Source organism: Muntiacus reevesi, chromosome 18 (assembly GCF_963930625.1).
Source record: "Muntiacus reevesi chromosome 18, mMunRee1.1, whole genome shotgun sequence".
In the NCBI taxonomy this organism is placed as follows: Eukaryota; Metazoa; Chordata; class Mammalia; order Artiodactyla; family Cervidae; genus Muntiacus; species Muntiacus reevesi.
Window position 1 is genome coordinate 6,538,789 of NC_089266.1, and position 25,435 is coordinate 6,564,223.

A 25,435-nucleotide genomic window follows, 5' to 3' on the forward strand; every position below is an offset into this window, starting at 1 on the left:
AGGGGCCAGGGTTTGATCCCTGGTCAGGAAACTAGATCTCACATGCTGCAACTAAGACCCAGCAAAGCCTAATAAATAATTTTTAAGTTAGATAGCACAGGTTAAAAATGTGCCATAAGTTCTGAACTGATGATAGCTAACATCATCATAAGTATTATCCCCTCCAGTGTGTCTCTGTAAATTAGACCTCAGGTCTCTGCAGAGCCCTCAAAGGGCTTCCTTCACTCTTGTCATCTCCCCTCATTTCTCAAGGCCCAGTCAATCCCAGTCACAGTCCCAGAGTAACAGACAGTCAAGCCTCAAAGTGACAGAGCGTTCTTGGGGGCCTGCTGTGTAGCCAGGTCTGGTACCAGGGCCTCCAACTTCAGCCTGTTCCCCACTCAGGCCCAGATCAATAATACTGAGTCACTGGTTGTATTAGGATGGTTTTAATCATTAGCCAGGAGGCCTGGAGGTGCAAGGGGCCTTTTCTGATGTTGCATTTTTCATGTGGAGAATTAGCAGTTTGATTAATCACATTCCCAGACCTTAAGGCCATTTCTGAGTTGCTAATGCATTTCAAAAGAGCATTAATAACATATAGCAGAGCAGTAGGCGGGGGAGGCTGCCAAGCCTGCCTCCTTCCAAGAGGGCTGCTTGGATCCAAAACTGCTCTATCAGTCAGCCTCCCAGCAGGAACCAGATGGCATGCTCAGAGGGACTGGTTGAAGAGAGTTTAATGAAGGAACTTTGTGCAGAGGTGTGGCAGGATGAAGGATGTGGTAAAGCCCCCCACCACCACGGGGGGACAATCAACAGCTGGAAGCCACTTTCACCCTAGGCCCTGAAGGAGCAAAAAGAAGGAGCTGTTCCGGAAGTAGCAAGAGCTGCAGCGGGAGGAGAGGGCACTGGCCAGGAGCTGTGGGCTTCCAGAGAGAAGGGCAGGGTGGAGGAGAGGGGCATGGACCTGGCCAGGCAACTGGGAGCTACTCAGCAGAGCCGCCGAAGGCCACACCAGAGACCGGTGCTCTCACGGGACCAGGCTCAGAGAACGCCTTCGCCTGCCCCTCTCCCCTCCACCCACCCCACGTGCTGGCATTCAGCCTTCCCTTTATCAGGATCAGCATGTCCTTCACCTCGTCCAAGGACTTCACTGAAAAACAAGGTGATCATACACTTAGGATAGACTTGTGTGTCCTCAACCAGAGAGGGTTTTTGCCGCCGGCCCCCCAACCAGGAGACATTGGCAATGTCTGGAGACATTTTTGATTGTCACAACTTGGCATCCTAGTGGATGGAAGCTACAGATGCGACTAAACATCCTACAATGCACAGGACAGTCCCCAGCGACAAAGAATTAGCTGGCCAAAGCATCACAGTGCCAAAGTGAGAAACCTGTTTTAAACTTAACTGCTCTGGCCTCCTGTCAGAGGCCCAGCCTCCTTCTCTGACTCTCCCTCAGCCTCCAGCTGGGCCCTGCCTCCCACTTTCTCATCCAGCCTCCAGGCAGCGCTGCTCCCAGCTCTCTCTCTCCAGGCCGTCCGCTTTGGGCTGGATCTCAGTGGCATCCCCACTACCTAGGCTCTTGTTCTGGCTGGCATCAGTCACTCCCTTATATCTCCGCCTCACTCCCAGGCTGCAGACATTCCTTTCACAGCTAAGCATAGCCCTTGACTCCCAGCTCTTGTGTCTGAACCCCCATCCCTCTCCCCCTCCTTCCTCTCCTCTCCAAGGCCATCTGACCTCCAGTGCCTGTTCCCATAACCCCTCTTCAGCCTCAGCTACCCTCCCAGTCATTTTCTCTCTCCCCCAGTTGAGAATTCCTCCACCCCTTGCAAACATCACAAGCAAAGCTGACTTGGAGAGCTAGCCAAGGTCCCACTCAAAGCTACTTACCCCCTTGCTATCCTCATCTGCCCTGGAGCCTTCCCCACAAAACACACACTTTGATCTCACAGATGCTGTGGGTCTCGGGAGCTGCTGAGCCCAGGCTCTTGCACAGGTTTCCTGGCTGAGATACTAGGAAAGTCTGCCGGAGGTAACCTCTCCCTGTGGTCCCTGGGGAGAGGGCTCCTTTGGGGCCGGAACCTCAAATGGCACAGGAAGGAGGAGTGGCCAAGTCCAGAGCTCCCTGGCACCAGGGAGGCCCTCGCCAGGGGGCAGGTGGACCCTTCTCTCTTGGTGCCCCTCCCAGCCTGCCCCCAACCTAGAGCCTCTCTGTACCCCTGTCCCAGCCCTCCCAAGGCTCAGAGCGAAAGCAGGAAGGAATCCAGCTGTTTAGTCCTGAGATGAAGCTGGCTCAGGTCCAGACTGAGCAGAATGCCCAGCCGCCTTTATTCCTCGAAACCCAGAAAAGCAAGCAGAGCAGGTGACCCCCGGAACCCCCGGCGTGAGCTCCCAGCCTCACGATCCACCCGCAACTCCACACTCCAATGGAGCGAAGCACAGCCCCTGAGTGGGGGCCGGCGCCCTCCCCGCCCCAGGGGTGGCCAGCAGAGGCAGGAGCGCCAGGGCTGGGCCCCCGGGAAGGACAGCAGGGTGGCCAGGCTGGCCCACCCCTCACTGCAGCCCCACCAGCTCTGTGATGGGAGGGGTCTGCACCATGAACTCCTCATAGCGTTGGAGAAACAGCCGGAAGCGAGCCAGGTAGGAGTCCTCGTTGTATGGCAGCTGCTTCTCGTGGAGGAACCGGGACACCACAGGCTTCACCTGCCAGAAGGTGGGTGGGAGGAGACACTGCAGATAGGCGCATCCTCATGGGGACTTTCCCCTCCCAGCCCCCAGCCCCCAGCCCCCGTCTGCTTGGTCCCATGATGCTGGGGAGGAGCTGAGGGGCTGGGAGAGCTCCCACGCTTCCAGCAGGCAAGGGGAAGGGGAGTTTTCATCCCCAGCATTCTTCTCCGGGGATCCTGACTATCTGACAGTCCTCCTTAGCATAGGGTGATAAGCGCCATCTTTCCCTTTGACCAAGCATACTGTCAAGCCTGACATTTCAGGTCCATTTCTCCATTATCTTCAAAACGTGTCAACGTAAGCACTGCTTGAAAGTGTTAGTCGCTCAGTCGTTTCTGACTCTTGCAACTCCATGGACTGCAGCCCGCCAGGCTCCTCTGTCCATGGGATTCTCCAGACAAGAATACTGGAGTGAGTAGCCATTCCCTTCTCCAGGGGATCTTCCCAACCCTGGGATTGAACCCAGGTTTCCTGCATTGCAGGCAGATTCTTTACTGTCTGAGGCACCAGGGAAGCCCAGGCACGGCTTAGTCCCATTTTACAGATGCGGAAGCTGAGGCTCAGAGGTATTCAGTTAAGTTGTCCAGAGTCACACTGCCAGGTCAGAAACCCAAGTGTTTCTGATCAAAAGTCACACTGCTGCTTGTTCCCTGAGTGGCCCCTTCCTGGAAAATTCTGGCCAGGTCAGTTGATCATCGGGCCCTGAAGGGGACTCCCCCTCCACCCTCAGGCAGCTCCCTCATCCAAGCCCCTCCAGCTCCACCCTCATCTACCTTCAGGCACATGTTGTCGGAGAGCCTGGGAAAGAGGTGGTGTTCCACGTGGCAGCTGATGAGAGAGTGGCCGAACGCCCAGTCCAGCACGGGCAGCCGGGGCAGGTTAAGCACCCCCAGGCTCATCATGTGGATCCGTCGGGGCTTCTTGTCGGGGGAGAACATGGGCAGCCCGATGTGCTGAGACAGACAGGAGGGTCAGGCCCTGGGGCCAGGCCGGGCAGACCCGTGCGTCCCCACCCCGCCCCGGCACCCTCCGCCGGCACCCGGGGGGCCCCGTGGGTCCTTGTGTCCGTCTCACCTCCTGCTCCAGTAGGACCCTGTCTGTACCCTGTGCTGAGCCTCGCCCATCCCTGGACCACTCCCCCCATCAGCGCAGTGAATGGGAGTCTGGGTGCCCCTCTGACCCCGTGGTCCTCTGAGTCCACGGCTGCCCCCCACTGTCCCTCACATCCCTGTGCCTTTGCTGCATCCCGAACAGACCCTTCTCTGCTCTCTTTCCAACAATCAAAATCCTGCTCATGGTTCAAGAAACGCCTCCACTGCGAGGCGTTGTCCTCAGTCTAGAGGATGTGGACGTGAATGGGAACTTCCGGTCTCACAGGACAAGCGGAGGGAACACAACCATGGGACTGCATCCTGGGATTAAGTCATTAGTGGCTCTGTGGTAAGTGCTAGGTTGGGATCCTCACTGGTCCAGGGAGCAGAGAGGGGACCGTCCCCACGGAAGTAGCCCCAGAACTGAGCGCTGAGCTGCCGGCCTCCCACAAAGAACCTCCCATCTCCAGCTCCCCCAGCATCTTCCCTAGACACATGCCCGCTGGGATCTCTGTGATGGCCCTTGTTTCACTTCCCTCGGGCTCATCACAGTAAGAGCCCTGAGGCTAGGAGCTGGGGTCCTATTCACTTGTGTCCCTAAGGAGCTTAGTCAAGTAAACTTTGCACATGTGCGTGCAAGGTCACTTCAGTCGTGTCCGACTCTTCGCACCCCCATGGGCTGGTGGCCCACCAGGCACCTCTGTCTATGGGATTCTCCAGGCAAGATACTGGGACAGATTGCCATTCTCTCCTCCAGGGGACCTTCCCAACGCAGGGGCCGAACCCGGGTCTCTTACGTCGCCTGCATTGGCAGGTGGGTTCTTTCCCACTGGTGCCACCTTTGCACAGAAGCTGCTTAATAAATCTCCCATTCATGCTCAAACGGCAGCCAGTGTTGAAGGGAAGTAAACTCCTTACCTGAGACCAAAACCCTCTGTGATAACCCTCAGGGAGAAGGGCAGAGGCTAAGGGTAGGGAGGCACTTCACCTGGTGGCCTCTCTCTCCCTAGAATCTAGAGTCCAGCTGCAGCCACGCACCCCGGAGGCTGGTCCCCACGCCCCCTCACCAGTGGGCCTCACCTGGAAGATGTTGACGTGGAGATAAGGGTGGGCCAGCAGGGACCTGGTGATGAGCATGCAGGCCAGGGCCGAGCCGGGGCTCCGGAAGCCAGACACGTTCAGGAGCAGCCAGTATTGAGAATAAAGGCCCAGGGAGATCAGGCCCAGAGTCCGCAGGGCCGTCCTGAGCTCCACCTCTCTCAGCCGCTCTGCCAGAACAGGCGAGAGAGATTGGGGGAGAGGGGGTTGGCAAGGTTCCGATCCAACATATGCAGGCTCCCTGGTGGCTGAGTGGTGCAAACTCGGGTGACGGAGGTAGTGACAGCCCTGAAAAGTAGGTTCATTCTCTTTTCTTTCCCCCTTTGGCTGCACTGTGTGGCTTGCAGGATCTTAGTTCCCCGACCAGGGATCAAACCCGGGCCCCAGTAGTGAAAGTGCCAAGTCCTAACCACTGGACCATCAAGGAATTCCCCTTTTTTTTTTCTTTAACCCATTTTTAGAATAGAAAACAGAGCATTAAGCAACCTGAACGAGGTCAGTCTGATACTAATAGTAAGTGATGGCATGGGGCTTGAACCCTTAGCCCCTTAGGGCCCTGCTCCTTCCACCTAACAATATTGCCCCTATGAGACTAACAATTATAACCTACAACAGAGTGAGGCCTTTACAAAACACTATTACATCATCTACGACCTCGTTATGCTTTCGCACCATCCTTGAGGAGCAGGTAAGAACCTGAAGTTCAGAGACGTTAAGGTACCTGCCTGTGGCCATCACCCCCCAGTAACCGGTAGACGCAGACTTGGCCCCAGCTCCAAAGTTCTGTCCACCCTGCTTGGGTGTCTCAGAACGTTTCTGTCTGGTCTCAACTCGGGGCTCCTCACTTCCTTCATGAAGCCTCCAGGAAGCCAGGAGAGGGGGGCAAGGGAAGGGGCGTGGGGGGGGGCCAAGTCTTCGCAGGGCATGCCCCGGCTTACTCACCCACAGCCACCAGCGGGGTTATGATGGGGATCAAGAAAGGAGCGAGGAACATGTAGACGTAGCGGTTGAGGCAAGGCAGCCTCCACGTGCTTGAGTCCCCCAGGCCCAGCACGTTGGTGTAGCCGTGGTGCATCTTCACGTGTCCATACTTGGCGTACTCCGCAGTGAAGGACGTGCATACCTGGAGGAGGGAGCCAGAAGCGGGGCGGGGTCCACATCACAGGCGAGCAAAGCTGGACCTTTAGAGCCTCGAAAAGACCCTCCTTCCCCAGACCCTGCCTTTCCAGGGCCTTCCTGCCTTCCACCCCCAGCTCATCGGCCTTGACCATCAGCTCTCGGGGATCTAGGACAGCAACCCCATCCTGGGACTTCCCTGGAGGTCCGGTGGTTAAGAATCTGCCTGCCAATGCCGGGGACGTGGGTTCGATCTCTGGTTGGGGAACTAAGATCCCACATGCCTGGAGGCAGTTAATCCCACAACTACTGAGTCTGCACACTCAAGGGTCCGCAGCACAACCAGAGAAGCCCATGCGCTGCAGTGAGGAGCCAGTGAGCCACAGAGAAAGATCCTGCGGCTGGGTGCCGCAGCTAAGACCTGGCGCACGCGTGCATGCATGCGTGAGCGTGCTACGTTGATTCGTTGGTCCATACCGACTCTTTGCGACCCCATGGACTGTAGCCCACCAGGCTCCTCTGTCCGTGGCGAGAATACTGGGGTGGGTCGCCATGCCCTCCTCCAGGGGATCTTCCCGACTCAGCAATGGAACCCTCATCTCTTGTCTCCTGCAATGGCAGGCAGGTTCTTTACCACTAGCGCCACCTGGGAAGCCCCTAAGACCCGGTGCAACCAAATAATCTTTTTTTTTAAAAAAAAGCAACTGCATCCACTCAGCATGATGCTGCAAAGCATTTGGGGGTGGGAGGCCAGCAAGTCTGAGAGGGCCGTTGGAGGACTGGACGCACAGAAGGCAAAGCTCCAGGCATCTGATGGCAATTATTTCGTGAGTGTTCATCGAGGAAACATCTGCACCTTCGTGACACTGCTTTGCATCCTGAGCCCCCCGCAGAGAGGGGAGTCTAGGGAGGAAGAAAGGCCATCTTCTGAACCGTCCCTGAAGGTGGCACCCAGGGTAGAGTTAACTTCTTCCTAGGGGTGACTCTTTGGCATGACCCTACGTTGGAGTGTCTGAAGCTGGTAGCCAGCAGCTGCAGCAGCTCCATGATGCCAAGAAGAGCAGTCATTCTGAATATAAAAGAGGCGCCAAAGTGTTCCTCATGCAGATGTATGCAGATTAACACACCCAACCTCAGCCTCTTCCAATATTTTATCCAAAAGCCAGAAGACTTTGCTAATTTTATTGAAGATGCTGCCTGCCTATTTCCTTGAGGATGTGAAGGGCGTCCCGATGCCAGTCCCTGTGAGCACCATAAACAGCAGAGCAGGGAACCTCCCTGGTGGTCCAGGGGTTAAGGCCGCAGGCGCCCAGGGCAGGAGCCATGGTGCAGTCCTCAGTCACGGATCCCTAGATGCCGCACGGCACAGTCAAATAAATAAAAAATAATTTTTTAAAAAGTAAAATATCATCCATTATTAAAAAAAAAAAAAAAAAAGGACCAGTTGGTTCACAAAGGAGCAGTTGCCAGGATCTGCCAGGGCCTCCTCAGAGGCCAGCCCGCCTCTGCCCAAGGCTTGCAAGTGTATTTTGAGCCTCACGGTTCTGTAACTGGAAAAAAGCAACTGGGCTTTTGTTGTTGTTGTTGTTTTGTTTTTATTTATTAATTACTTTTTGGCAGCTCACGGACTTTCTCGAGGGTGGCTTCTCGTGTTCCCGAGCACAGGCTCTAGGGTATGCGTGACACATGGGCTTAGTTGACCCTGGGTATATGAGATCTTCCCGGACCAGGGATCGAACCTGCGTCCCCTGCATTGGCACCACAAGGGAAGTCTGTGACTGTTTTTAACTGCTTTCCTTCCTCACACTTCTGTGTGAGGCCGAGCTTATCTGCATTGCTTTTTGCTTCAAGAAATGTTAGCTGCACTCAGCAATCTGCTCTTCCTTCTTGCCCTTCCTTTTGGCCGAGCTCTACATCTCTGCTCAGACTAGCAGCTGATCATGCTTTGAGCCAGAAACAGCCTGGGGCCTGAACCCTACTGAGCGTGGTAGGAACTTGACCACAGAGGCCTGCAGCGCCAGGTTCTCAGCCACATACCCAGACCAGAGAATTGGGGGCGGCCAGCATGTGTGTAACATGTGGTTCGTGACTCAGCACAGGCTTCCGGAATCTGTGTGACCTGCCTTTTTGCAAGAATAAGAACAGATCTGGGGGAACTTCCTTGGTGGTCCAGGGCTGAGACTTCACCTCCTAACGAGGGGGTTTGGGTTTGGGTTCCATCCCTGGTTGGGGAGCTAAGACCCCACTGCTTCCCAGCAGAGGCAGAATTGTAACAAATTCAATAAGGACTTTAAAAATGGTCCACGTTAAAAAAGAAAGGAAAAGAAACCCAGATCTGAGGCTATTTCTATACACTGGAATTCTCCCTCCCATCTAGATGTTCTTTCCAGAACGAGAGGGAACACGGTGGGCTTGGGAGGAGGAGAGAGACTGGACACCGGGCTCGGCGTGTATCACATGCCCTTTGATGGCAAAGGGCCGGGGGACAGGGCCATGCGTTACAGACGGTCCTGCTACAAAAGATTATTTACAGGCCTCGCCCAAGATGATCTCCCATCCAGACCCAGAGAAGGTTCCAGAAACTTCTTGATATCACTACCCTCTACGACCCTCAGGCAGACTTAAGAACCTAGATCTCTCAGCCGCACTCAGGCTCCTCAAGTGGCCAAAGTGAGTGTGGGGTAGACGTCAGTATAATTCCTCTCGACATCTCCTCTCAGCGACAGCTGGGGGACCCACCACACCCTGGAGCCCTTGAGTGGCAACTACTGGAGCCCGCTCGCCTAAAGCCGGTGCTCCACAGCGGGAGGAGCCCCCGCAGCAAGAAGCCCGAGCACCGTAACGAAGAGTGGCCCCGGCTCACCACAACTAGAGAAAGCCCATGAGCAACAGCGAAGGCCCAGGGCAGCCAAAAACAAACAAATAAAAATGAAAATAAATCGCAGTCCCTCCCCAGATCTCTCATTCGTTCATTTAGTTGTTTATTCATTAAGCATCCTCAGACCTCCACCAGCAGCCAAAAGTAGTTTTTTAACTTGGTACTTTTAAAAATATTTTATTTTTTGAACAGGTAATATGTTTGCATAATTCAAAAAGTACTCGGGGTGGGGGGGGGTCTTCTTCCTACCCCACCCGCCAGTTGCCCCATTTTCCTCCTGGGAGGTGAGGGAGGTCCTCTATCTCTTTACGTGTGCTCTAATATTTTCCTCTTTTAATTTTTAAGCAAACAATACTTTGCAGGATTGAAAACCGTCATTATGAGATTAGGACACAGAGTTGGGTTTCAAATAGATCACTTACTGGATCAGAAGGGAAGGGGCAGGATGAGGCAGGTGCCAGGCTGGAGGCTGTAGGTGTGGTCACTGAGAGAGGTGAGGGCCAGAGGGCAGGGCAGAAGGAGGGATCTGGGGCGGGGAGGAGGAGGAGGCAATCAAGGCAGGAGCCAAGTCTCCAGCTCAAGGCCTGGGGGGCGAGGGTCACTCCGGAGGTGGGGACAGGAGAAGAAGGCCACAGGGTGGACAGGGTGAGAAGGAGGGGCTGGGGGTTGTCCCAGAGGCAGCATCCGTCAGGCAGGAGGGGCTGTGGGCTGGGGTCCTCCCCGCTTTAGGCTTGTCAAGTAAAGTATAGGACACCTGGGGACGTACTTGCTGGTCCCAGTGCAGGGGGCCTAGGTTCATCCCTGGTTAGGGAACTCGATCCCACATGTCGCAACTAAAGATCTCACATGCTGCAACTAAGACCTGGCACAGCCAAATTTTTTTTTTTTTTTTTTTTTTTTAAGTATAGGATGTGGAAACGGAAATGGCAACCCACTCCAGTATTCTTGCCTGGAGAACTCTATGGAGCCTGGTGTCTTCTAGTCCATGGGGTCACAAAAAGTCGAACCAGCAGCCACCTTCCCACTCCTGAGCCCAGCCAGCCTGTCCTGACAGCATCTCCTCCAGACGCTCTCGCCAGGGGTTCTCAGCCTCACCACTATTGCCTCTGGGGACCGGGGGCTTCCCTGGTGGCTCAGACGGTAAGGAATCTGCCTGCAGTACAGGAGACCTGGGTTCGATCCCTGGGAAGGGAAGATTCCCCTGGAGGACGGCATGGCAGCCCACTCCAGTATTCCTGTCTGGATGGAAGCCTGTCAGGCTACAGTCCATGGGGTTGCAAAGCCTCAGACATCACACTTTTTCGTTCCATATCCTGTGTATAACAGACTACCAGCAACCTTGGCCCCTACCTGCTAGATGCCAGCAGCACACACATACACACACACCTGCACACAAGCACATACACACAGACACACCCTAGTCATCACAGCCCCAAACACCTGCAGACACTGCCCATATCCCTGCCACGCGCTCTCCTCTCTGTTCCCACGGCCTTCACACAGCCGCCTTCACAATCTGCCTGCCCTGGCCCTGGGCTCCACCGCGTAACAGCTGAGCAGCCGGGGGCAAGTGACCTAACCTGCCAGACCAGTGTTTCCTCATCCACAAAGTAAGGGCGATAATAGGTTTGACCTCACAGGGAGGCGTGACTATAAGATAATTGACATCAGCTACACACTAAGCGCCCAGGAAGGGTCAGTTGGTATAATTAAGACTTCTATTATTTTGATGTCATTCATGTGTGCCTGTTTACCCACTGGACTCTGAGCCCTTGGGGAACCGCACGAGGGTTCTGCTCACCACTGTGTCCCCAGCACCCAGCAGAGGGCTGGGCCGGGAGCGAAAACCCGATGATTTTGAACCACATGGAGCCTCAACTACTGACACTGTTTCAGTTCCTACATCTCCCCAGCAAACCCAGCCTCCCTCCAAGTCTCCCCTCCCCACTGGGCAGCCACGGCCCCCCGGGAGCAGCCCCATCCTTTTCTCCGAGCCACCCCCCACCACCATACCCACCCCAGGACATTCACCAGGCTCAGTGCTACCACCCACAGAGGACCACCTGATCCTGCTCCAGCATCCTCGGCCTCTGGGGGCCCATGTGCAAGCCCACGGGGGCCAGGCTTTTGGAGACCCACAGGTGTGGGAACTGCCACACGACCCCTTGCAAGTACATTTACAAGTGTGCACACATGATAAAATCGCACAGACACACACACCAAAGTCAACGTCCTGGCGTGCTGAATTGCTGTCGTTTAGCCACTCAGTCGTGTCTGACTCTGCGGCCCCACAGACTCCTAGCCCGCCAGGCTCCTCTGTCCACGGGCTTTCCCAGGCAAGAATACTGGTGTGGGTTGCCATTGCCTTCTCCAGGGGACCTTCCTCACCCAGGGATTGAACCCATGTCTCCTGCACTGGCAGGTCAATTCTTTACCACTGAGCCACCAGGGAAGTCCTGAAGGTCAAATGTTGAATGACATTTAAATATATGTAACTACTCAGGGAGACTAGGTAAAGTGTCCACTGGACTGCTCTCTCCCCTCTGATCCGTTTTTGCAGGGTCTTGTGAATCTCTAATTATTTCAAAAGTACAAAAGTTTTTTTTTAAAGAAGTATATTTTGTACTACAGATCTCTGAGTTTGCCTGCTAAATATTTTTTTTTAATTAAAAAATTTAAAAATCACAGTGGAGCATACTCAGAGGACCACCCCTCAGGGTTCAGGTGGGGCCAAACAGAAAGAAGGTCAGAGACGGCCCAGAAGATAAAGGCCACAGTGAACTGGTGGGAAGAGAATCGGAGTTGTTCCAGCATCGTAATCAGGCTGGGGGTTCTGGGCTTCCACGACCACCACAGGGGACTGGAGTGAAGGTGACAGTATCCCCCCGGGTGACACCCCTCCCCCAGGGCAGAGCCAACCAGGCTCTCTGTGGACCAGCTGTGACGCCACCCCCGAAGCACAAAGCCGACTTTAAAAGGAGAGTTGGAAGTTGAGACACAATGGAGCTCAGTAACTGGCACGGCCTGTTCCCTCCCACTTAGGGGAACATCTTGACTATGAGTGACTTGCAAGGGACTCCCTAAAGCCCTCCTGATTACAGGAGTTAATCTTCTCCAGCTAAAAATAGAGTTGCCATATGATCCTGAGACCCACTCCTGGGTGTGGGTCTGGAGAAGACTATAATTTGAAAAGATACATGCATCCCTGTGTTCACTACAACACTATTTACAACAGCCAAGACATGGAAACAGACTAAATGCCCATCGACACATGAACGAATAAAGAAGATGTGGTGTATACATACATAAATATATTATATGATAGTATATACTATATGGAACATAACATGTGGTTATATTATAAGATTTGATAATATATATGGAATATTAATCATAAAAATAATGAAATAATACCACTTGCAGCAACGTGGATGGATGTAGAGATTGTCATATTAATAAGTTAGGACGAGAGAAACAAACACCATGTGATAGATGTCACTTATATGTGATAAATTTATCTACAAACAGAAACAGGCTCACAGACACAGGGAACAGGCTCAGAGACATAGAGAACACCCTTGGGGTTGCCAAGGGGCAGATGGATGGGGGAGGGACAGGGAATTTGGGGTCAGCAGTTGCAAACTATTCCATAGAGAACGGGTGAAAAACAAGGTCCCACTCTATAGCTCAGGGAACTATATTCAATACCCTATGATAAGCCCTAATGGAAAAGAATATGAAAAAGAATGTGTGCATATGTGTGTGTGTGACTGAATCACCTTGCTGTATAGTAGAAATTAACACAACATTGTAAATCAACTATAAATTAAAAACTAAACTTTTCCAAGCTTCAGGACCTGAACCATGGGGGCCTGCCCACTCCAGCCTGCCCCCTACATTCTTGTGGCCCTTGACAGGCAGTACCCAAGAAGATAAGCAGAAGTCGTCATGACATAGCCCAGGACAAGGGGCAGGCAGACGAGGGTAATTCGTGGGAAAGGACAGGATCAGAGGTGCATGGAATGGAATGGAACATTAGGGGGTAGACGGGAAGTGAGTGTTTGGAGGGAAGTCAATCCTGGCGTGAGTGTGGTATATGATTTTGGGTACTTTAGCAGAGAAGCAATAGCAACCTGGATTTCAGCTGCCCCCGCCATCCTGCCTGCCCTCCCCTCAGACCCCACGGGTCAGAGAGGGTGACCTCTCCTACCCCCAGCTCTTGCCAGCAGATCGTGAAAGAAGCCTGGCAAAAGCTGGGTGCAGTGACACTCAGTCAACACCTGAGGCTGTGACTAGGGGACCAGATTCTTCTATAGTGATGCTGGCTCCTGAAGGTCAGTTTGGAAAGAGCGCAAGCAGTCGACAAGCGGAGGATGAAAGAGAGACAACGAGACGTGAAAGATGGGGGAGCTGGGGATCCAGGAGGGTCCCAGGTAGTCCATTGAGATTCTGCGTGGCAAGAGCTGGTCCTCTGCGTGATGCAAAGGACAGGTATGGTTCAGGGCCTCAGCAAACAGCCCCTCAATACACACACACACACACACACACACACACCCCTCCACTGAGCTTTGTTCAAGTTGGTCAAACTTCAGTTAAAAATCAACAACACTGGGCTCAACGGTAGAGAATCCGCCTGCCAACACAGGAGACACAGGTTCGATCCCTGGCCCGAGAAGATCCCACGTGCCATGGCGCTACTCAGCCCGTGTGCCACTGAAGGGGGAAGCAGACAGAGCTGGGCTCCGACGTAGGCCAGGCTGCGAACATCAGGCTGCACGCATGGTCACCCTCCCAGTGGACTCTGAGCTTTGGGCCCGGTGTCTACAGAAAGGGCATACCAATGAGAAACCAGACCCCCGGATAAAAGAGCCTCAGGACTTGTACTTGGACCATCCGTTGCCTGAAAGAATATGCTAATTATCTCTGTAACAGAACAAAGTGGTAGATTCCACTATGTTTATCACGACATGACCACAGGCCTGTTGATAAGTATCCACTGTTTATCTAGTCTTGTGACACATGAATCATGGGTTAACTTTGATCGAATCTCTCTTTTGCCTTGTCCAGACTAGTTTCAAGGAATTTGGGGAGGTGGGTTTGAGCAAGTACACTTAGGGTATATAAGGTTTTCCCAAAAACTGGTCAGGGTCCTTGGCTAAGAGGAGACTCTGCCTTGGGCCCGCCAGCGTAATAAACTGCACTCCACAATCTGCATTGTCCTTCTGAGTGAGTTTGTTCCCCGGAACGCGTGGCTACAACATTTGGTGCATGGGCCGGGAAACTCCTCACTTTAAGGAGACAAGTCCCATTTGGGACTACTCTGAGGCCTTGTGACTTGAATCTTCTAGAGGAGGGAAGGCGCCTCGCCCTTCTGGAAGGATTCTGCTTCCCAATGCCCCGACCTTTCATGTTAGCAGGTGGTGGACGGTAGCAGGGGAACTGAGCGCTCAGGAGGAGGAAGCCACCCACCAGGGTGGAAGAGGGGGCCTGATCACCCCCCTGGAGGGACTAGAAGGGGCACAGACCCACAGGAGCCTGGAATAGGCAGGCGGTGATTGCTTGGTACACAGGAGCGTGCTAGGGCTTAGGAAGGGAATTTGTGAAGGTCATTTAGGAGGTGTGTCCACGCTGTCTCAGGGAAAATTATTACCAGCGATCACCAGGGGATTTTTAGGATTGGAAACTGGTCCTTGTATGCTCATATTCTACCCTCCCCCAGGAGGTGTCCTGTCTGCTGTGAAATTCTTGACCCCCTTGGAATTGTCAGGCTAGAAGGAGGGGGATACATAAGTGAGTATGAATTGGCTTTTCCGGAGAGACGGCCTGGGACATGGGATATTTAACCCATCTATGTTTTCATCCGCACCTGATCAAGCCCACCAAGGCAGAACAGACTTTAAGGGAAACAGTCTTAGACCACGTGGTGTTCTGGTTCGGTAGTGCTGACAGGCAGGTGAAGACACGCCGATCCCCCTTCTCCCGCTGGGATCTGGCAGGATTTGGATGGGGTTGACCTGACCCCTACCCCGCACTGGATGATGACGCGCCTGCCGGCCCAGTGCTCCACCAGGACCAGAGGCCGCCTTAATGCCCAATCCAGGGCCAGGAAGCTCCTGCAGCAGCCGCTGCTCCTCCGCCAGCTCTCCCGGAGGAGGTCGTAGCGCCGCCACCTCGGCGGGCTCCGATCCTGGTGGCAAAAGCCTCTGGCCAACACTTCCAGGATCCGGCTCCAGCGGAACCGCCCAAGCAATACCCACCTCTCCCGGCGCGTACTGACAGGAAGGGAAGGGAGACGTTGGAATTAAGCAGAGACTGCGCTCTGTCAGAGAGCAGGAGGGAACGAAAGAGAACAGATAAGAGATTTGCAGTGCTAGCTCCTGCTCTGGGAAAGTCTATCTCTGCGGAAACCTCCTCTGCCCCCCAGAACAGGACAGTCCTTCAACCAGTCCCAACGGAGGCCCAGGGCCCCGGGCCCTGTTACAGCCAAACCAGTGTGCCGGGTGCCGGGTGCCGAGGTTTTGGCCACTGGAAGAATGAATGCCCTAAGGCAAGGAAGGAAGAGGAAGCTCCTGCACTTCTGGGGCTTGCTGGAAATTAAAATTACTTGGAAATTAACTAGGGCTGCCGGGGCTCAGAGATATCAGGTCCCGGAGAGCCCATGGTAACCTTAAAAGTGAGGGACCAAAACATTGCCTTCATGGTGGATACAGGAGCAGAACTGTCGGTAGTAACAAAACCTGTGGCACCACTGTCCAAAAAGACTACCGCTGTAACTGGGGTATCGGGAGAAGAGATGATTAAACAGTTTTGCCAGCCCAGAAAATGTCAGATGGGGGGCACCAAGTGATTCATGGATTCCTCTACATTCCTGAGTGCCCAGTACCCCTGTTGGGAAGAGACCTGCTCTCCAAGCTAGGAGCACAAGTGACTTTCTCCCCTGAGGAGAGGCCCACCTTCCAGATGGGCGCTATGACTTATTTGCTTTCTCTCTCAATACCCCCCCCCCCCCACAAGATGAGTGGAGGTTGCGTGAGCCTCCGAAGGAAGAACCGGGTGGGCTGAAAGAGCATGAGAGAGCTAACGCAATTATTCCCTGAGGTCTGGGGGGAAGACAACCCCCCCTCCCCCCAGGCTGGCTAAATATCACGCCCCAGTGATAATAGAACTCAAACCAGGCACCATCCTGGTTAGAAAGCGCCAGTACCCGCTACCGATAGAGGCCCAGGCCGGCATACTGCCCCACATCAATAGATTGAAACAAGCGGGCATTCTAGGAGAGTGCCAGTTGACTTGGAATACACCAATCCTGCCAGTCAAAAAGGAAGAGGACAGGACTATAGGCCTGTACCAGCTCTCAGGCTATTCAACCAGGCAACTGTGACCTTACACCCCACTGTTCCAAACCCCTACACCTTGCTTAGCCTCCTCCCGCCGAGGACTAAAGTTTACACTTGCCTAGATCTCAGGGATGCCTTCTTCTGCATACGCCTCGCCCCAGCGTCACAGCCCATCTTTGCCTTTGAATGGGAAGATCCAGTCGGGGACACCTAACAACAGCTCATCTGGACTCCCCCACGAGGGTGTAAGAACGCCCCAGCCATCTTTGGGGAAGCCTTGGCTTCTGACCTGGACTCATTCCATCCGGAAGAGTATGGATGCTGGCTCCTACAATACGGGGATGACCTGCTGCTGGCTGCCGAGAAAAATGCTGGGAAGGGATAAAAGCACTGCTCCAGCTGCTGATGGAAGCAGGTTACTGGGTGTCGAAGAAGAAGGCACAGATCTACAAACAGGAGGTAAGGTATCTGGGGTTTGTTTTAAAGAAGGGCTCAAGGTTCCAGACCCCAATTGGGTCCTATATACTGATGGCACTAACCTGATAAAACAAGGACAACGGCTGTCAGGTTAGCCAAAGTGGAAGGGGCCATCAAGACTGAAAACGGATGGTGGGAATTGCCAAGTGACAAATTATTTGTACCAGAGGGGCTGGCACACACTCTGGTAAGCCAAACACACCAAGCGACCCACCTAGGCCATGCTGCCTGCTCACAGGTTAATGCTGCCTCTCGGGTATTCAGACAAAAACCTTCGGGTATTCAGCTGAAAGGCATGCTGCCCCTTGAACACCTGGGAGTGGACTTCGCTGAAATGAAACCTCACCGACACTACCGTTACCTGCTGGTCATGGTGTGTACGTTCACGAGGTGGGTAAAAGCTTTTCCTACCTGGACTGGAAGAAGACAAAAAGAAAGGCCATGAGAAAATACTCGAGGAGATAATAGCTGAAAACTTCCCTAAAATGGGTAAGGAAATAGTTACACAGGTCCAAGAAACCCAGAGAGTCCCAAACAGGATAAACCCAAGGCGAAACACCCCAAGACACATATTAATCAAATTAACAAAGACCAAACACAAAGAACAAATATTAAAAGCAGCAAGGGAGAAACAACAAATAACACACAAAGGGATTCCCATAAGGATAACAGCTGATCTATCAATAGAAACTCTTCAGGCCAGAAGGGAATGGCAGGACATACTTAAAGTAATGAAAGAGAATAACCTACAACCCAGATTACTGTACCCAGCAAGGATCTCATTCAGATATGAAGGAGTATTCAAAAGCTTTACAGACAAGCAAAAGCTGAGAGAATTCAGCACCACCAAACCAGCTCTTCAACAAATGCTAAAGGATCTTCTCTAGACAGGAAATGCAGAAAGGTTGTATAAACGTGAACCCAAAACAACAAAGTAAATGGCATGGGACCACACCTATCAATAATTACCTTAAATGTAAATGGGCTGAATGCCCCAACCAAAAGACAAAGACTGGCTGAATGGATACAAAGACAAGACCCCTATATATGCTGTCTACAAGAGACCCACCTCAAAACAAGGGACACATACAGACTGAAAGTGAAGGGCTGGAAAAAAAAATATTTCACGCAAATGAGACCAAAAGAAAGCAGGAGTCGCAATACTCATATCAGATAAAATAAGACTTTAAAATAAAGGCTGTGAAAAGAGATAAAGAAGGACATTACATAATGATCAAAGGATCAATCCAAGAAGAAGATATGACAATTATAAATATATATGCACCCAACATAGGAGCACCGCAATATGTAAGGCAAACGCTAACGAGTATGAAAGGGAAAATTAACAGTAACACAGTAATAGTGGGAGACTTTAATACCCCACTCACACCTATGGATAGATCAACTAAACAGAAAATTAACAAGGAAACACAACCTTTAAATGACACAATGGACCAGCTAGACCTAATTGATATCTATAGGACATTTCATCCCAAAACAATCAATTTCACCTTTTTCTCAAGTGCACACAGAACCTTCTCCAGAATAGATCACATCCTGGGCCATAAATCTAGCCTTGGTAAATTCAAAAAATTGAAATCATTCCAGTCATCTTTTCTGACCTACCTGGACTGAAAGAACATCAGAAGTAGCCTGGTGCCTGCTTAGGGAAATAGTTTCCAGATTTGGATTTCCTCCCAGCATTGAATCAGACAATGGCCCGGCTTTTGTAGCTGATTTAGTACAAGAAGTAAGCAAAACTTTAAACATCAAATGGAAACTGCACACTGCATATAGACCCAGAGTTCTGAGATGGTGGAATGAACCAACCGGACACTTAAAGAGACTCTCCAAGTGGATCATAGAGACTGACTGCTCCTGGGTGGACCTGCTTCCGATGGCTCTGCTCAGACTCAGGATGACCCCACAGTCCCAAGGCTATTCTCCACACGAAATTGTGTATGGGAGGCCTCCTCCCATAATAAAACAGGTGTCAACAAATTTGCCTCCAGTAAGGGGTTATAGGATTTCACAGCAGATGGGACTGGGTAAGGTAATAAATCAGGTAACTAAGTTTGTACAAGAAAGGGTACCGTTCCCCTTTGGGGGACAGATTCATGAGTTTACGCTTGGTGACCAAGTATGGGTCAAAGACTGGAAACTTGATTTACTAGCCCCTTGGTGAAAGGGCCCTTATGTTATTCTAACTACCCCTACTGCAGTTAAAGTTGCAGGTATTGCCCCTTGGATCCATCATACGAGGGTGAAGAGAGCATACCACGCAGACCCAGGAAACGCTGAGTGGACTGCACAGAGGGAACCCAGTGACCCTCAAGAGACTAAGACCACCCTTAAGAAGAAGGAAAAGAAGATCCTGGACCAGCCCCTTGAGGATGAAGCCGCATAATCAACTCCTACTGCTTTGGTCTCATCAACGTGCACATTCCTACGCCAACTTCCACAATACCTCCAACTGTTGGGTATGTGGGGCTATGCCTCTGTCTGTGATGGATGGACTTTCCTGGGGGCTGTCACTGCTCCACCAAGGAGATTTTAAACCACTCTGCTCTTTTCTGGGAAACAATCATAATCTCTCCCTGCTCCCTGGGTATAAGCCAGACCTACAGTCAATAGACTCGGGTCATAGGGTTGCATTTGATATAAATGCCAGTGTAACAAAAGCCTAACCTACAACAAGCCCCAGTAAATCTACCTTATTTACATGCTAGGTGGACAAGATCTGTGTTTCAATGGTGTGAGTATATTGCTGCCTTATTCGTACCCTCTATAGGGACAACAGATATCATGATTAAAGTAGAGGTCTTGACTAATTTCACAAAACAGGCCCTCCTAGATAGAACAAAAGCCTTCCAAGCCTTAAATGAAGAGCAAATCCAAATGAGAAAAGCAGTAATTCAAAATAGAATGGCTTTGGACATATTCACAGCGGCTCAAGGAGGGACCTGTGCTATAATTAAGGTTGAATGTTGTGTATGCATTCCTGACTTACCTGGCAATGTATCAACTGCTTTAGATGACATGAAAAAACAGGTAAAAGCAATGTCAAATGAAAACATTCCTTTCTGAACTTCGGTCCTATCTTGGGTGAAGGGTGATTGGTGGAAGACTATATTTACCATTGCTATAGTTGCCTTGATAGTTCTGCTTTGTGGACCCTGAATTTTACAATGTATTATGAACTTTGTAACCCGAAGGTTGATGTCATTCTCCCAAATTGGAGGTCGGAGAGCCAGGGTGCAATACATCCCTGTGAATGATGCTCATAATATGAGTTAAGAACATCAAGAGTGGGGAATGAAGGAGGAAACAGACAGAGCCGGACTCCATCTTAGGCCAGGCTGCGAACATCAGGCTACATGCATGGTCACCCTCCCAGTGGACTCTGAGCTTTGGGCCCGTATCTATACAAATGGCATACCAATGGAAAACCAGACCCCCCGATAAAAGAGCCTCAGGACTTGTACTTGGACTCTCCGTCGCCTAAAAGAATATGCTAATTATCTCTGTAACAGAACGAAGTGGTAGATTCCATTATGTTTTTCAGGACATGACCACAGGCCTGTTGATAAGTATCCACTGTTTATCTAGTCTTGTGACACATGAATCATGGGTTAACTTTGATCGAATCTCTCTTTTACCTTGTCCAGACTAGTTTCAAGGAATTTGGGGAGGTGGGTTTGAGCAAGTACACTTAGGGTATATAAGATTTTCCCAAAAACTGGTCGGGGTCCTTGGCTAAAAGGAGACTCTGCCTTGGGCCCGCCAGTGTAATAAACTGCACTCCACTATCTGCATTGTCCTTCTGAGTGAGTTTGTTTCCCGGAACGCGTGGTGACAACACCACAACTAATGAGCACGTGCTCTAGAGTCCGGGAGCCGCAATTTCTGAAGCCCTCACGCACGAGAGCTCTGTTGCTCTGCAACAAGAGAAGCCACCACAATGAGAAGCCAGCGCACCTCAACTGGAGAGTAACCCCAGCTCGCCACTACTAGAGAGAAGCCTGTGCAGCAACAAAGATCCAGCACAGACAAAAGTGTTAAAGAAAAGAAAAAACAGAAAACTAAAGCATTTGATTAAAGCAATTTCTTTAAAAAAATAAATGCTAACAAACAGAACAAAACAAGTAACAAAAACCACTAACCTTTTCCTTGCAACTGACTGTGTGTTCCCTCAAGAGGAAAAAAAAGGTGATGGGGGCAGTGGGGGAACTTGTTACTTGGAAGCAGGCATTGAAGAGTCAGGCCCAGGCCCTAATGACGATCTAGGCTGTCTCGTTTAATATTCACACTGGTTTCACAAGGGAGGTAACATTATTATTCTCATTTATTACATGGAGAAACCAACACTTAGATGCTAAATTAAGTAACTTGTCCAAGGTCACAGAGTCAGTGTGTCCAAGGTGGCCCCGACACTGTCGGCTGCCTGGTTGACAAAAGGAAAGAATCCACGCCCCACCCATGCCAGTGGCCGAGGAGGTGGAGCCGTCCCCTCCTTCCCACTGGGAGCTGGATCTTCCCTGAGGTTGGCCAGAGTCAGGGCCATGCCTTGAGGCATGGGGGGTGGAAAAGCAGAGGCCTCCCACTCAGGTTGCCCTCGAGAAATCTGTGATCTGCCTGCGGCATACCAGCCGTCACAGCTCGGGGGTGGAAGTCAAGCCTCCCCCACTACGTGGGGCTCACCCGCCTCCAGGCTGTGACCTTCCGGCAGCTCGCTCTTCCCAGGACTTTGTCCCCGGGTCCCCTGCAGGGTCATTGTCAACAAACATTGAGCTCAGCCCTGTGCCAGGGACTAAAGAGGCAAAGATGAGGCCACTGCCCTGGGTCCCAGGGGACGAGAGGAGGTGCAGCCACCAGGCTGCTGGCGTCCTTCCGGGAGGTTCCCGCGCTGTGGTTCAGCTGGAGCCCTCCATCTGGGGAGCCTAGGAAGACTCCACCTTCTCAGCTGCCCCCAGACCCCTGGGGCTCAGTACAGCTTTGACAGAGCCGACGTGATAGCACAACATGCCTGGTTCCTCCCCTGCTTGTGATTACAAACTTGGAGGAGAGGGGCGTCTGACCCTGGCTCGAGGGTTGGGTCTGCACCTTAGAGTCTGGCTGAGACCAACGCTCAGGGGTCTCTGGGAAGAAGAGTGTCTTGAAATGGACCCTGAGGACCCATTGGTTCCCCTTGTCCTTTTTAAAAAGTATATTTCTTTATTTTTATTTATTTGGCTATGCTGGGTCTTCGGTGCAGCATGCGGGACCTAGATCGCTGACCAGGGACCAAACCCAGGAACATGCATTGGGAAACCTGCACTGGCGTGTTACCCACTGGACCAGAAGTCCCCCCCTTGTCCTTTGCATTTTAGAAATGTGTGCAGGGATTTCCCTGGTGGCCCAGTGGATAGGACTTGGCACTCCAAGTGCAGGGGGCCCAGGTTCAATCCCTAGTTGGGGAACTAGATCCCACATGCTACAACGAAGATCAAAGATCTCGAGTGCCGCGACTAAGACCTGGAGCCAAATAAATAAATATTTTAAAAAATAAAAAATTAAGGAATCTCCTTCCCTTTAAGGAAAAAAAAACAGAAATGTGTGCAGGTGGGAGAGGTGGGTTTGGGGAGGATGAAGGCAATGGAGGGTGCTAGACAGACAATGCTTCCTCTCATCTAACTCATGCACTATAATTTTATAAAATGTCCTGTGTGCATGCATGTACAGTTATGTAAAGTTATATAACTTTATTAAAAGTTAGTAATTGAGGGACTTCCCTAGTGGTCCAGGGGTCAAGACTTTGAGCTTCCAAGCAGGGGGTGAGGGCTGCATCCCTGCTTGGAAAACTAAGATCCCACCTGCTTCGTGGTGCAGCCAATAAACAAATAAAAGGTCTTTAAAAAAAGTTAATAATTGAGTTAATTGGTCACAGTAACCAGTTCCTGGTAGAAAAGGACAGTGTCTGGTACCAGCTTTCACATTTGTTCATAAGGGACCCAGGGCCCATGGTGGGGGGTCACCTGGAAGGGAGGGAAGAGGGGGCGCTCAGAGCATCAGAGACATGAGACTGGTCCAGAGAGAAGGGGAACCAGGCCAGACACCTTTGCCTTCCTGACCGTGCCCACAGGCTGAGGCAGGCTGGGGAGATGGTGGAAGAAGCGGGGCAAGAGTCAGGAGAGAGGAGGGGCCCTCCCGGTACAGACCGGGGGAAGCAGAGGGCTTTGAGGAAGCTCCACCATCGCCAGGTGTCAGGAGGTGGGGGCTGCTGTGGAACTGGGGTGCTGGGACAGACACCAGGCCCCTGCTCCCCTGCCCTCTGTCTGTGGCTCACATCCCAAACCCGAACTGAAAAACCAGGACGCCCGAGGGTTGCAGCCAGGCCCTGCCAGCCGCAGGAGTCCTGGGGGGAGGAAGAAGGTCCGCCCTCCCGAACCAGTGCTGCAGGGAAGAGAGCCACCCCCAGGAGAAACCGGTGCTCGGGCCGCGTCCACGGCCTCAGTTGAGCACTGGTCATTCCTCATGCAGCCCTCTACCCTCTCAAGGGCTTGGGGTTGCGCACACACGCGGACACACACAGACCGTAGCACAGGCAGGAAACACGCTTGGGCCCATGTGCCAACCGCTGCAGCTGCTGACCCTCGAGGGCTCACAGGGCTGTGCACGCCTGGATTCTCACACCAAAGCCCTGCAGCAGCTCCCACCCAGGCCCAGGCTCACCTCCACAAAGAAAAGTGTCCAGACCTTGCTCCAGCCTCTGGACTCGGTGAGGGCGCCGTGAGTGGCCAGGTGGCTGCCCTTGACAGTCAGCGTGTAGTGGCACACCCCGAGGATGGTGATGCCCAGGGCAAAGACCAGGGGGCTGTCAGAGCGGAGGCACAGGAACCCTGCGCAGGGAAGAGAGGGTTGGCTGCAAGCAGAAGAGCGGTAAGGGCGGCGGATCTCTCTCTGGTTCTTGGAGATCTGGGCCCAAACGCCCCAGCCTGCACCCCTGGAAGCCCGGGTCAAAGCGGGCCCAGCCCTGGGGACTGCCACGGACAGCGGTGTGGCAGGTTCCACGAAGGCCCGAGTGGGATGGCTCGGCTCCCTCTAAAGGCTCTGAGACAAGACAGAACCCACTGACACCAAGGAGAGGCCGGGAACCTTCATTCTGCGCCCCTGCCAGAGGAGCGGTGGGAAGAGGGCACGGTGGGGGGTCCAGGCCAGGCAGACCAGGGGACACGCCCCTCGCCCCCTCCCCCAGGCAGCACCCTCCCCCTCCCCAGGCCATCTCATCCCCCCACCCCCATCCCCCCGCCTCTCCCTGACTCGGCTCAACTTTCTCCTCCACTGCCCTTCATCCATCAGGGCACCTCCGGGTACACAAGTCAGGACACTCCAACCGGACTTTCCGGGCTGACCCTCTGTCCTAGGGTCCCGGGCACGTGCCATCTACCCCACCCCGCCACTCTCCCCCGCCGCCCAGCGGGCCCCGCAGCCCCCAGTCCCCCATGTCCCTCACCGGGTGGCAAGGCGAGGAGGCTGAGCGCGAGGATGGCGCAGTCCACGCCGTGGCGCTCCCACCACGAGCTGGCCCTCACCACCTCCTGCACCCGCGCCTCCAGCTCGCCCAGCAGCGCCTCGGCCCCGGCGCTCTCCTGGGGCGCGCCCCCCGCCGGCTCCATGGGCTCCACGCTCGGACTTGGCACCCGCCGAGGACTCGGAGGATCCGGAGCGTCTGCGGCGCCGGGCGGCAGAAGCGCCGAGCGCGAGCGGGGGCGGACGGGCGGGGCGGAGTCACGCGCGCGGCTGGGGACACCCGCCCCCGGTGTCACGGTGTCACGGTGCGCGCCCAGAGACCCGGCCGGCCCGGGGCCACCCTCCTGGCGGGCGGAACCAGAACGGGCGCAGGAGGAGCGCACGGATGCGCGGGGGTGGGGAGGCCACCTGCAGCCAGAAGCAAATCGCCGCGGAGGGGACGCGGGCGCCGGCGGGATGGGGGCGCGAGGACCCCCGTAGAGGCCCTCATCCCCCAGGACTTTCCCGACCGCCTGACCTCAAATAGCTCCCTTATGTAATTCCGGCGCCGCACCCTGCTCGGGTTTGTGGGACTTTTTTATCCCTGAAAAGTATTTCCCCAGTAGCACTTAGCAGCCGCTCCACACCCGACACGGACATTCGTCCCCTCTCTCCACCCACAGACGGGACGCTGGTACCGGCAGGCCTCACTTGGCCGCTTTTTCTCCAGTCTTATCTTCAGGACCTAAAACAGTGCCGGGAAAGATGTGTGAATTCAGGGGACAGAAAGTTCAAGGCCTCGCTCAAGCCTCCGAGTGATGGTGATGGGGGGGGTGGGGCCGCTCCCCTCTGAATCCGGCTTTAGCAGCGGCACGTGGAAAGCTGTCTCTACCCCAGAGAGTTTGGGATTGAGAAGGGATTGCTGTAGAGAAAATACGCATTCAGAGCTGACCATCCAGGTGGGTCGCTCTGCGGTACCGCTCACTCAGGGGTGCCCGGGGCCCTGGAGACGGCAGCAGCACCCGTCCTGGCCCTTGCATCGGCCCGGGCCCTAGCCCGCGCTGTGGGAGGCTGGCCTTGGCCCTGGGAGCCAAGCCGCTGTGTTGTGCAAACATCCTCCGCCACTTCTGATTGTCCTTTCTCTTTTTTCATTCGGAAGTCCTGGCTTCATATGGAGGTCCCTCTAAAATGAGGCCTGGAGTGGTGGGGGCGGCAGCTCTGGGGGCAGGAGCCCTCTG

General features: G+C 53.3%; 1 protein-coding gene across 1 annotated transcript; it reads right to left on the minus strand.

The window, feature by feature from the left end:
• Positions 1-782: 782 nt before the first annotated feature.
• Positions 783-24,419, minus strand: FADS6 (fatty acid desaturase 6). Its single transcript, XM_065910064.1, has 6 exons — positions 24,202-24,419; positions 23,421-23,587; positions 5,844-6,024; positions 4,884-5,071; positions 3,486-3,665; positions 783-2,688 (listed from the first exon to the last, which is right to left on the minus strand). The coding sequence occupies exons 1-6, from the start codon at positions 24,362-24,364 to the stop codon at positions 2,539-2,541; spliced, it is 1,029 nt and encodes a 342-aa protein (XP_065766136.1). The 5' UTR covers positions 24,365-24,419; the 3' UTR covers positions 783-2,538.
• Between the last annotated feature and the right edge of the window lie 1,016 nt (positions 24,420-25,435).

Bases quoted from the DNA above. Each gene is read 5' to 3' on its own strand.
- FADS6 (XM_065910064.1), bottom strand. From the start codon at position 24,364: ATGGAGCCGGCGGGGGGCGCGCCCCAGGAGAGCGCCGGGGCCGAGGCG. The intron at 6,025-23,420 runs GTGAGCCTGGGC...TCCCTCCTCCAG, and splicing joins GGACACTTTTCTTTGTGGAG to GTATGCACGTCCTTCACTGC. The intron at 3,666-4,883 runs GTGAGGCCCACT...TGTCTGTCTCAG, and splicing joins TCCACGTCAACATCTTCCAG to CACATCGGGCTGCCCATGTT.